The sequence below is a fragment of the Amblyomma mixtum genome, chromosome 9 (genome assembly GCF_055824585.1).
Source record: "Amblyomma mixtum isolate Tamu chromosome 9, ASM5582458v1, whole genome shotgun sequence".
In the NCBI taxonomy this organism is placed as follows: Eukaryota; Metazoa; Arthropoda; class Arachnida; order Ixodida; family Ixodidae; genus Amblyomma; species Amblyomma mixtum.
In genome coordinates this window covers 21,229,072-21,241,398 of record NC_143020.1, presented here as the reverse complement: position 1 = coordinate 21,241,398, position 12,327 = coordinate 21,229,072, and the positions used below count along the sequence as shown (strand labels likewise).

The 12,327-nt window shown below is 43.5% G+C and overlaps 1 protein-coding gene across 4 annotated transcripts in view; it reads right to left on the bottom strand.

Moving 5' to 3' along the window:
- Positions 1-12,327, bottom strand: part of LOC149328466 (uncharacterized) — a 125,832-nt gene that overhangs the window by 62,521 nt on the left and 50,984 nt on the right. For 3 of the 4 annotated variants that reach the window (XR_016285830.1, XR_016285829.1, XM_089562108.1), the window contains exon 2: positions 7,713-7,837. Coding sequence is in view for 2 of the 4 variants with exons in the window: in XM_089562108.1 (XP_089418234.1) it covers positions 7,713-7,837 (125 nt within the window). In the remaining 2 variants the exon portion in view is untranslated. Of the gene's footprint in view, positions 1-2,244; positions 3,402-7,712; positions 7,838-12,327 lie in introns of those variants that run through there. The other variant, XM_089562106.1, reaches the window with a different exon arrangement.

Sequence of the window (12,327 nt, the reverse complement as noted above, 5' to 3'; positions counted from 1 at the left end):
TAACTCTACAATCGCTCATGCCGCATCTAGGCTATCGCACCTCGATATTCACCTTCAGGTCCTAGCATCGATTAAGGAATTCTTTGATCTCGCGTTCGGTTCAGTTGTGTTAATGTTTCTAACTCTACAATCGCTCATGCCGCATCTAGGCTATCGCACCTCGATATCCACCTTCAGGTCCTAGCATCGATTAAGGAATTCTTTGATCTCGCGTTCGGTTCAGTTGTGTTAATGTTTCTAACTCTACAATCGCTCATGCCGCATCTAGGCTATCGCACCTCGATATTGTTGGGTTTGGTATGCCCCCCCCCTCTTGCCTGGGTGGATTAAGGCAGCTCGTGGTCCCCTCCTGCCTAAGTGGATTAAGGCAGCGACCTTCCAGGACCGTGGGACCACGGTGGCAGCGGCGAAGGTCAAAGACCGCCGAAGGCCGAAGATATGGCGGCGTTCCGTGGCCGAGTCGACCCTCGGGTCAACGAACAGAGTGGTGGTGTGCTAAGTGAAAGACAGCAGTGTTTAATTACTGAGCCTCTCTCTCCCATCAACCGAGCTGCGAGAGAGCCCCACGGCCCAGCGCCGCCTCTGCCGTGGGCGGTATCAACAGTGGACTCTGCCCATGCGATTGGACGTCATTCTTCGAACTATATTCCCCAGACAGGGATCTGGGGAATCCGTGCGCTATTTAACGGGCTGTTGTTTTGAGACTCCAGAGCACTCCTGTTGACTCCTCAAGAAGTTCCCTCACACTGAGAGTCCCTCTCAGTTGCTCTCTTATGTAAATAATTTAAATAATCTTACTATAAAGTTCTCCTTCCTTGTTTTTTCCTCGTAACCCCGTCTCCCGCCTTCCTCGTCCCTTCTCCGGCCCGACCACGCTCACCTGATCCTAATAATATTCACCTTCAGGTCCTAGCATCGATTAAGGACTTCTTTGATCATGCGTTCGGTTCAGCTGTGTTAATGTTTCTAACTCTACAATCGCTCATGCCGCATCTAGGCTATCGCACCTCGATATTCACCTTTAGGTTCTAGCATCGTTTAAGAAATTCTTTGATCTCGCGTTCGGTTCAGTTGTGTTAATGTTTCTAACTCTACAATCGCTCATGCAGCATCTAGGCTATCGCACCTCGATATTCACCTTCAGGTCCTAGCATCGCTTAAGGAATTCTTTGATCTCGCGTTCGGTACAGCTGTGTTAATGTTTCTAACTCTACAATCGCTCATGCCGCATCTAGGCTATCGCACCTCGATATTCACCTTCAGGTCCTAGCATCGTTTAAGGAATTCTTTGATCTCGCGTTCGGTTCAGTTGTGTTAATGTTTCTAACTATACAATCGCTCATGCCGCATCAAGGCTATCGCACCTCGATATTCACCTTCAGGTCCTAGCATCGTTTAAGAAATTCTTTGATCTCGCGTTCGGTTCAGCTGTGTTAATGTTTCTAACTCTACAATCGCTCATGCCGCATCTAGGCTATCGCACCTCGATATTCACCTCCGGCTCACGAGCTGAAACTTGCTTATATTACTTTAATGAGACCTAAAATTGAGTAGCTTAAGCCATTGGGGCCCAGAACAAGCCTGCATCAAAGGGGACATCAAACCCCTGCAGAACCGCACTGCTCGTTTCATTGTTTCAGACTACTCTCGTGTTACTAGCGTCACGGCGTTAAAAGCACCTGCTGTGCTTGACAACCTTTCCCATCGTCGCAAACTGGCTCGCTTAACTCTTTTCCACAAAATTTATCATCATCGCTTGCTCCATGACGATTTATTTCGCTCACTACGAGCAGTGTTTCCACGACGTGACCATCCTTTCAAGATCAAACATATCAAACGCATCACATGCAACACAAACTTTTGCCAAATTGTTCACATCCAAGAACATTATTGATTGGAACCGGCTGCCTTCCACAACAGCAACTGATGCGAATGCGAGATCATTTGATTAACTTTTAAAAAATGAAAGCGAGGTGTGGTTTTTCTTTTAGTTCTCTTCTGCTCACTGCTATGTGCTTGAGGTTTGTTTTTTTTTCGTTCCGGTTATTAAGTTTTTTTCTTTATGCTCGTTTTGCGTGTTGCCGCCAAATTTTGATACTTCTTGACAATTCAGGTATTGGGCTTTGTTTTCTTTTTATTTCAGTTCCTCATCTTAGATGTTCCTTATTGTATCTTCATGTTCGAATTTTTTCCCATCCCCTTACGTAATACCCTCTTGAAGAGGGCCTTTAGGGCTTTCTCGAAATAAAAATAAAAATGATAATACACACCCCAAATCGCGTCAGGGCGATTTAATCCGCCTGTTTGAGTCAGAAGGGAATATTTTGACAGGCACAACCACAAACCGACGAACTTTGTACATGTTTGTATGAACAATGGACGCAAGAAAATGTACATGCATGGGACGTCGCACATTTGGCGGTTCAGCACTTTTTAATGGACGGAGTGTAGGCAACATTCCTTGTACATCACTAGGAACAACTAAACACCTGACGTATATCACAGCGAAGGGTATCGAACACAGCAGAATCAGCAGCAGAATCAATGAGAGCCAGCAGTTCAGCAGGCATGACCAAGGTTACGTTCCTTCCATGGTGAACAGAAACAAGGCAGCGATACGGCATTAGGAAGCATAAACTAAGTAAAATAAAAGGATGAAAACGCTTTAGTCTAGCACGCGTTGTACAGATCATTTCGCAAAATAGTTGGAAATGATTTTGTGGCTGCTTACGAAGGCATTGTCAGTAGTAAAATGCACTAAAATTGAGCTAAGAAGATAATCAGCGTAGTCTCAATAAAGCCGGGATTTCATTTTGTAAATTTTTTTATACAAATGCTCCAAAGTATCCGCAAGGTTTTGTTACAATCATCACCTGAAGGTCAAGACGCCAGAGGAAGTAGTGTCGTGAGGAATAGAGCAGAAAACACAGGTCTGCCTGATATATTTTTAGCGCTCCTGTTGTTTTTGTTAAGGCACTGTGCGGCGCAAACGAGCTTCACGAGGTCACACACACAAGACAAACCAAAGAAGTGCTTTCGGCTCAGACTCTGTATAAAGTCAATTTCTGATCAATGCGAAGGTGTGGAACCACGTTTAAAGTTCGTGAACGATGGCTTTTTTTGTAAAAATAACTCGCATTGAAGTTTTTTGGCCATATTCGGCCCGTCGGTGAAGCCTTTCTTGGTAAACAAGGAGTTCAGCTTTTGCCCCCACTCAGAAATCCTACGGCTGCTCAACGTTGAAGCCTTTATCCGCCGAACGTAGAATGTGACCGCGAAGAACAGAACGGCCAGTCAATGTTCGCATCGTTAAAATCGGGGCTTGAGGGTGGGATTCGAAGAGCCTCCTGCTTTCGACGCTAGCTTTTGGAGTATGTTATAAAAGTAGATAACATCTTTACCTACAAGAAAATTTCAGAGAAAAAAACAAGATAACATGAGTATACAGTACCCTTTTATCAGGACGAATGCGCAATGCGCTCATACTTGGGCTGAGCACGCACGTTGAAAGCACAGAACTGAGCATGCTAAAAAGCTGAAGAAAGCAGATGTCTTCACGAAAAATAATACTAATTGATAATTGATACGTTCGAAGTCCTTCTAGTGGCAGGAGCAGCTGTCATATTACATGCACTAGATACTACCCATTCAACGTGTATTACATTTAGATATGCATAAAATGTTCCAAGATAACCGCCGGTCCTTAAGATTAACGGAGTGGATTCCAAGAGAAGGCGAGCGTAGCAGGGGGCGGCAGAAAGTTAGATGGCGGATGAGATTAAGAAGTTTGTGGGAATACAGTGGCCACAAATGTCGAAGGACCGGGTTAATTGGAGAGACATGGGAGAGGCGTTTGCCCTGCAGTGCGCGTAATCAGGCTGATGATGTTCCATCGGCGCGCGCTGGCCAGCACTTGACAGTCCCGGTAATGCAGATTACTGAAAACAAGTTCAGCGAGAGACTGACGTTCGCCGTAAGACCTATTCGAGTTAGTGTCTTGTGTTAGCGAGCCAGCTGATCGGTTCCTAGTCGACGATATCTGCACCATCGCCATCACAAGGTTTCCCATGAGAAAAGGCAAAGCGGCAAATCATGAGTGCCTCACACTGCCGCACCAGACACTCGCCGCTATGTTGGACTATCATTATGCGTGGATCTAATGCGTAATATATATATTTGTAAATAATCGACCTCCTCCCTCTCTCTTCAAGTTGTTTTGGGGCTATTTTCTTTGTTCCACGTGTATGCGTCACCGACTGGTCCCATAATGTGTGTTCATAAACCTGCTCAATAGTGACGGGGCATTCCTGTCTCATACATCGGAGCAGACGGACCGTACCTTACACCTTGACTGAAGTGCTTCGTTGTTTTAAGAACTCTAACAAAGCTTGTTTGAGGTGTACACTTTTTTTTAGATGATTCATGACCTTTCTTGCTGGAAGGAAGGCCCGTTGAGACCTCTGATACTCGCGAACTGGCAGGTATTTACTGCAAACCAAATTGCCAGCATTAGCCTGTTCTAGCCCCACAACCTAAACAAGGAGTAATAGTACCGTGTGACCACGCTGGAGCGTTTGCAGACCGCTTTAATCAGTGCTATTCATCGGGGTAGCAAGCATTCTTGCACCTGCCAGTGCGAGTATTTCGCATCATGGGCACCGACAAAAGAAATATTGAAGCCATGGCACCAAAGGCTGCGTGAAAGCATGCTACCGACGATGCCAATTAACTAGATGATCTTTGTCACTGAATCCTTTGCCGGATCAAGCAGTGCCGGATCAAGTAGTCCGGTAAATTCTCTCCGCGAGCTTTCTGTGCTACTTCATTGCATTTTTCAATGAAAAAGGAAAGGGAAAAAAATATTCCAGTTTGCATTCTGAAAATCAAACAAGGGTAGACTAAACACGTAACTGATGTGGTTTCATATTTTTTACGGAGTAGCGGTTACACATTGAAAATAATATACAGCACATAGAACGCCTTTTTCGCTTAAGAATCTTTTGCAATATATTAGGAACTTCCCCGCCCACCTGAGAACTACACTCTTACACACCGTTAATACAACTGAGCGATTTCTTTTTCAGCAAAGCAAAATGATTTGACAACGTTCAGCGTAGGCGACCAACATTGCATTTCTTCGCTGGAGAAGAATAACAATATGCTCCTGTTTATCCTAGTTCAGAAGATTTTCTTTCTGTCTAGAAAAAAAAAAGCAGTCCATTGTGTCCGCTAGCCTTTCATCGTGAAGGAACTAAATCGCGTGCAATATGTGTAATTAAGTGAATGAAAATGAACGAATCAATGCATAGAAGATTTATTCATCGGAGTTACTTTCATTGCATTGTTTCTGTAGGTTTAATGTCTTTTTTCAAGATATTTAATACTCACGTGGTTTCACACAACATTTTGCACATGTAATGAACGCGAGTACAGCATCTCAAATGAGCGGTACAGACGACATGAGATCGCCGGAATTGGACTAATTCTGGTTGCAGAAAAAAAAATGTATACTGCAATAGTTTCTCTTGGTTCGATTTTTTTGCTTTTAATAACGTTCGTATGAAAAACTCGAGGAAGTATTTTAGCTGCAGGTTTTCAAGTACGTCGTTTTGCAAAAGCTCATAATGATTGCTCCCTGATGACCATATGCTTCAATCGTTCAGTCCGCATGTTATATAGTCGACAGAATTCTTCCCGTTTTTATTCCAGAAGTTTTTCCTATATGGAACTTTGATTTGCATGTCACTGTTGGTATAGGAATTTGATAATTTAGCATGTTAAGAAGGGTTTCAATCTGCAATCGTATACACAGCCTTAACCCTTCTCATTAGGGTTGCTATAATGCGTGTTGTACAGCTCTCTGGGCACGAAAAATTAATTATTCCGCAATTGCCTACCCTGTAAAGTGTGTAAATCTACGTGACGGTAATCGCTGATTCATTCGCACGATGATTTTCCAGCGCTCGTCGATTGTTTGATTCATCACTGTACATTCACCAGACTGTTCATTTTTGAAATTAACTTGCCCGAACTCTCGCCAGCTAGATTTAAGCAGCCCACGCTACGCGGACTGCAGCTCCCAAAACAATTCGCCATCTTCATTACCTGTACTAGGTTGAGCCGAGCGCGGTTTCACTGGACCTTAGGAAGGGAATGATCAACGAGGACTTTGTTTTGGGAATTTACTTTGAGTCTTCTGCTAAGGACCTCTCGGGCCTTCCTACGTTCTTTTGAGCGCGCAGCAGTCAAACACAGAAAATCTTTCAGCCGCATTTGCCACGCGCGCGTAGAAACATGCAAACCTAGAGGCTAAATAAAAGGCTTGCATTTAAATTGGGAACAGCGCAGCGAGCTATGGAAAGAGAAATCATGAGTAACGTCAAGAGTCGGGAAGAGACAAAACTGGGGCGGGGAGCAAACGCGAGTTAATTATATCCTATTTGGAATCAGGTATACGAGGGGGTACCCAAAAGAAACCGGACTAAATTTTTTGGTCGGCAAAGCTTCTGCGGTACCGCGTTTTGCCACTAGGAGCGCATAGAACGAACATTCCAGAGTCAGTAAACCGAGTGCCGTCGTTGAAGGAGGTCAGACTAGTTTAGGCAGAGTTTTAGAGTGACGACTGTTTTGTGTGAGTGTCGTTTTTGCAGTGGCTGATTTTCGTGAACAGGGTGCGCCGGTGAAATTATGATTTTTTTCTCAGAAAAAGTTGAATGGAAACTCTTGAAATATTAAGAAAGACGTACAAGGACGATGCTATGGGACAACTCAAGTGTTCCTGAATCGAATCCTGAATCAAAGCAACAATCATGCCAATGGAAAACTTCAAATTCACCTCGCCTCAAGAAAGCTCGTCAGATGAAACCAAACCTCAAAACAATGCTGATTTGTTTTTTCGACGTGAGAGAAGTCGTTCATTGAGAATTTTTTCCGCAGGGTCTGACAGTTAGCCAGGCTTTCTACTTGGATGTTTTGAAAAGATTGGGCAACAGTGTGCGGTGGAAGCGGCCAGATTTGTGGCGGTCGGGTGACTAGTTTTTCCATCATGGCAATGCCCCTGCTCACACAGCCCTGTTTCTACGACAATTTTGGACCAAAAATGGCATGACCCCTATTCCTCAACCCTCATACTCTCCCAACCTTGCCTCGCGCTACTTTCTTTCTTTCCTAGAATGAAAAAATAGGTGAATGGAAAGCGTTTCGCTGATGTTGCTGAGGTGAAGAAAAAAACGACGGAGGCACTGTCAAGCATCACAAAAGATGAATTTAAAAAATGTTTTGAAAAATGGAATGAAAGATTCGACAAGCGTATCATTGCAAGTGGGGAATACTTTGAAGGAGATGGAAGGTCTGTGCTTAAAATGTGAACAAATAACTTCAAACAAAAATAAGTCCGGTTTCTTTTGGGTACCCCCTCGTATGGAAGGCATGATTGTGAAGGAAATGTAACCTTCGGCCTTTTAAGCTTGAGGAGCATCTTCCAAAAGAGCCTGGGCGTTCCTGGAGGCGGTGAGCTCGTTGGAATAGCCCAGGCTGAGATGTTTGGGATGATAATGTGGCCTTAGGTCAGAAAGAAAGGATTAATGTGAGCGACAAGGAACATCCCATTTTTATGTAGCGTACGTATTTATTCTAGGGGTCTGTAAGTAAAAGCCAGAAATTGAATATTACCGTGAAATGGTTGAACATTACTGTAAGAGGAAATGCCTTACTCATTTTTTAGGTGCATGTTCCATTTCCAAGTGCTGTTTGAAGTTTTGCATTTCGGAAAAATCCTCGAAGCAGCTGTAGAAGAAGAAAATCCCTTGAGGAGTGGCCACGTCCTTGTGAGCTTCCCCTGTGAGTGAAAAAAAAAGAATTATCGAAGGCTGCAAGGCTAACTACCCAATAAACATCCTATCTTTGTTTGCGGCATGCATTCATCAATTTCTCCTGATCTCATATCGAGAGCAACCTATTGTACACATTTATGGTTTCTAGAATTAATCATGTTTTTTGGCACCTTAAGTTGTGGCAAAGATATTCTAAGCATCTAAGGGCCTCTCATGTTATCTCACCAGATACTGAAATGGGGCAGCGCACCATAACGCGCTAGCAGAGACCTCAATATAATTTGTCGGCAGAATGCTGTTGGTACTGGACAGGAAATATGCTGCAACCTGGCGATTTTCAGCACGCAGTATAGCACGTGTGAAAGATTGTTAAAAGTGTTCAAGAGAAGAGATGAAAAGATAAAAACTGTAATAAAGTATATGAATCCCGCTGCGTATAATGGGTTCGAAGGCTGTCGAATTTTAATCAAGGAGCAATTATTGCTCTGATATTAATCTAATTCTCCGAGGTAGAGAAGACTGGTAATAAGGGAGATATTACTCAATGACGTTCGTCCACCCAAGCGTAGCCATGCGGTTAGAAAGGAAGCCTACACACCTTCCACAGGAACTTAAACTCCGTAAGGGAATAAAAAAGGGGTACGGCTCTAGCATAGTTAAACCGAGTACCCACCAGATACTGAAATCTCACCAGATACTGAAATAGGGCAGCGCACCATAACACGCTAGCAGAGACCTCGATACGATTTGTCGGTAGAATGCTGTTGGTATTGGACAGGAAATATCCTGCACCCTGCCGATTTTGAGCACGTAGTATAGGACGAGTGAAAGGTTGGTGACAGTGTTCAAGAGAACAGATGAAAAGATAAAGACTGGAATAAAGTATATTACAGCTCTAACATAGTTAAACCGAGTAACCGTGTGAACGCATACGTTTAGCCATCGTTGTGCTTTGCTGGGTCGTCGGCAGGTCTGGCGACTCAGCTTAAGCTCTGATTGAAGATAAGTTTATCTGATCGGTTCGCGTCGCAGATAAAAGTCGGTGACGACGACGATATGCAATGCTCAGTGCGAGACCGCGCTCCTGTTTAACATGAGGGGTGATGGGCTCAGGCGACAGCATTGTGCTCTTGTGCAGCGGCCAGCGAAGCTGATCTGTTTCCGCCTCGGGTTAGAAACCTAGTCACGGCAGTGAAAGGTGTGGCCAAGGTCTCCCTCAATATCACCCGCCCATAGGCAACAGCTGGCGCAACACTTCTCCCAACTAACCTGAGGTTACCCGAGTTATTCCGACACTCTACGCGATTCATTGTTGGTACCATGTTATGTAGAGCTTTCGCACTTCAATTGCACTTCAACGTGCGCGCAAGTGATACGAGCGTAGTACTTTTTTCATGCTAATTTGTTGCGAAAGCAACACTACTTTAGCCCAGCTCGGCTCGTCGCATATATTCGCGGCCGTGCGGCTACCCAACGAACATGAGTCGCTGTTGCCTAGCCACCATATCAGCTGCGCTTCAACAGATGGCGCCGCTGCCGCCTGTTAGCAAAAAGCGATTGGAGGATTGGTGGCTGAAAAGAAGAGATGTGGCATAAGGTTAGAATTGTAGGAAACGGTAGTTAAAGATGATGGCGAATCTTAATGAGAATTGCAAACACAGTAAACAAAAAATAATAAAGAAAGAAAAGCTCAGCGTGGTGGCAATTGCCACCACCCCGTTTCAAAGGGGGCGCTCCTATCCATCCGTTGTGTCGCCTACACACCCAGAGGGCAATACTGGAAAATAATGTATCGATGTCTGTTTTGAAAACCTTGATTTCGTAAATAAAATTGGGAGAAAAAGGCGTTATCGAACATCATTTTATAAACAGTTGCGATTATTTGCCTCCTATTCCATGTCTTGTTTTCAATTTGAGCGTCGTAATAGTTGGGCTAGAAAAATTTAAGGAGCACCCACGAAGTACCGTCATATTCACCGCAGTGGCGATGGGTAAGGAAACACCAAGGCCCCAAATCACCTTATTTAAAATTCGCGTTACTCGAGTAATGAATGCCCTCACACAGTGAACGCACTCGGAACTGCAGCAGTCAAAAACACCACTTCTTTACAATAGCGCCAATATTGGGTATTTTACAGAGTCTGCTCCTAATTATAGTGGATTCTTGGAATAGAACATTTCTGAAAGCAGAAAGAGCAATGGGAAGAATTGGAGAGCACTGCGCCTGCTGCGTTGGAGAAATGTGAAAGTATTTCCGTTTGAGCGGCAGTAACATTAATTTGCAAGTCGTCGTCGTCAAGTGACACTTATCACGTGACCCTTGGATCATGTTAGCAACTTATTTTTGCAAGTAATTGTTGTCTTAGATTAGCGCACATACCCAACACACTTTACCATCATACCCACCAACAAGGGTTAACTTCGTTCCCCTCGAACACGCTTGAACCATTTACTCTTCTTGGCATATGCCAGGATGCGTAGGCGGAGTGCAGTGTACGAATACATGAGAATGTGTGTCTGCATTGCAGAACAGTACCTGTGTACACAAAATAGTTATATGGGGTTTGCTATATGGGGTTTTATGGCGCATAAGCAACTATGGCTATCATGCGCCAAACACAAGGTTAGATGATGTTATGTCAAGTGTACAGAGGTTACATTATAATAGATTTAAAACATTGGCTTTCTTTAGAAACTTACAAACAAGTGAAAACTCGACAAGTGTTTGCTCGCCTAAAAGCAATGCGGGATGAAATGGAATGTGTTCATTGTAAAATACCGTAAAAAACTTTTTTCTAAGTACTTCGAGGTGCGAACAAGAAATTAAAATGTGATTTACTGTGAGCTCCTCACCCCACATTTCAGACAGAGGTTTCTCTTTTTTTTGTTAATAAGAAGTTATGGGTGATGTGTGAATGACCTGTGCGTAAACGACATAAAATTACTTCGATAAAACGCTCTTTATGGCGGCATGATTTCCAGTCTTTTAAAATGGGCTTTATGGTATGCCGCTTGTGGTGTCCTTCATTTTCCCAAGAAGCTTGCCACTTGGCTTTTAGTCTGCTATGCACTAACTTCATGTAATCCCTAGGAGGCAAATTCACATGTTTTATTTCCATGGTTCTGGCTTGTGCAGCACACATGTGGGCTCTCTCATTACCCCTTATGCCAACGTCACTGGGAACCCAGCAGAATTTTATAACATGTTTTTGTGTTGTGATCTTTACTATGTTGTGTATGATGCTTCCTATCAGTGGCTCCGTGGCATTTTTGGAGTTTAATGCTGTAAGAACGCTCAGTGAATCTGTATAAATGATGCTGTTTTTGATGTTTTCATTTGTTATTTTCTGTACCGCAACACATATGGCATAACACTCAGCGGTGAAAACTGTAGCACAAGACGGCAGTCGTAGTGCATTTTTATTTTCTCCTTGTATTACTGCGCTTCCTACATGAGCATGAGTTTTTGACCCGTCAGTATAAAATGACGTGTAATTTCTGTATTTTTCTTGTAGTGCTAGATATTCTTGTATTATATGGTCGTGTGGCGTACAGGTTTTACTGAGGCCTGTTAGTGTGACGTCACACACTGTGGGGAGAGTGTACCACGGTGGTAGTGCTTCGTGTATTGGGGCAATATTTTTGATTTCATTTAGAATGTTCAGAGTTTGACATTTTTCTTCGAAGCGCAAGAGCAACGGCTTAATCGCATGGGGCTTGTTGTTAAAGAGCATTCGGGATGGGCATTTCGTGACAATTGGGTAACAGAGATGTTTGGGCTGTGAAAAGATTTTTAGGATGTATGTACAAGTTAGTACAGTTCTTCGATCTTCTAAGGAAGGTTCATTAGTTTCCACATACAGACTTGCTATTGGGGAAGTTCTGTAAGCACCGGAAGACAGCCTTAAACCAAGATTGTGGACAGGATCGAGTCGTTTTATGTAGGACGGTCTTGCTGAGCCATATACTATGGACCCATAGTCTAACTTAGAGCGAACCAGAGAACGATATATATGTAACAGGGAAGCCCTATCAGACCCCCAGCGTTTTCTTGATAGTATTTTCAGCACATTGAGGGCCTGGGAAGCTTTTTTATTTAAGCTGTTTATATGTGGCAAGAAAGTGAGTTTTTTATCGAAAGTTATCCCTAGAAATTTGTGCTCTTGTTTGAACGGTAATGGCGTTTGGTTTAAATATAGTGTGGGGTCGGCCTGTAGGCCTCGTCTCAAAGAGAACAGAACCGCTACTGTTTTCTGAGGGGAAAATCTAAATCCGTTTCTATCTGCCCAGGTAGTCAGTTTATTTATTGTTATTTGCATTTGCCGCTCACAGGTAGGTATTCTGGAAGACGTGCATGCTATTTGCAGGTCGTCTACGTAAACTGAGTACATGATGGATTTTGGGATTACTTTTCTTATGGAGTTCATTTTGATGACAAATAAGGTCGTGCTGAGGATGCACCCTTGGGGTACACCAGTTTCTTGGAAAAAAGTCT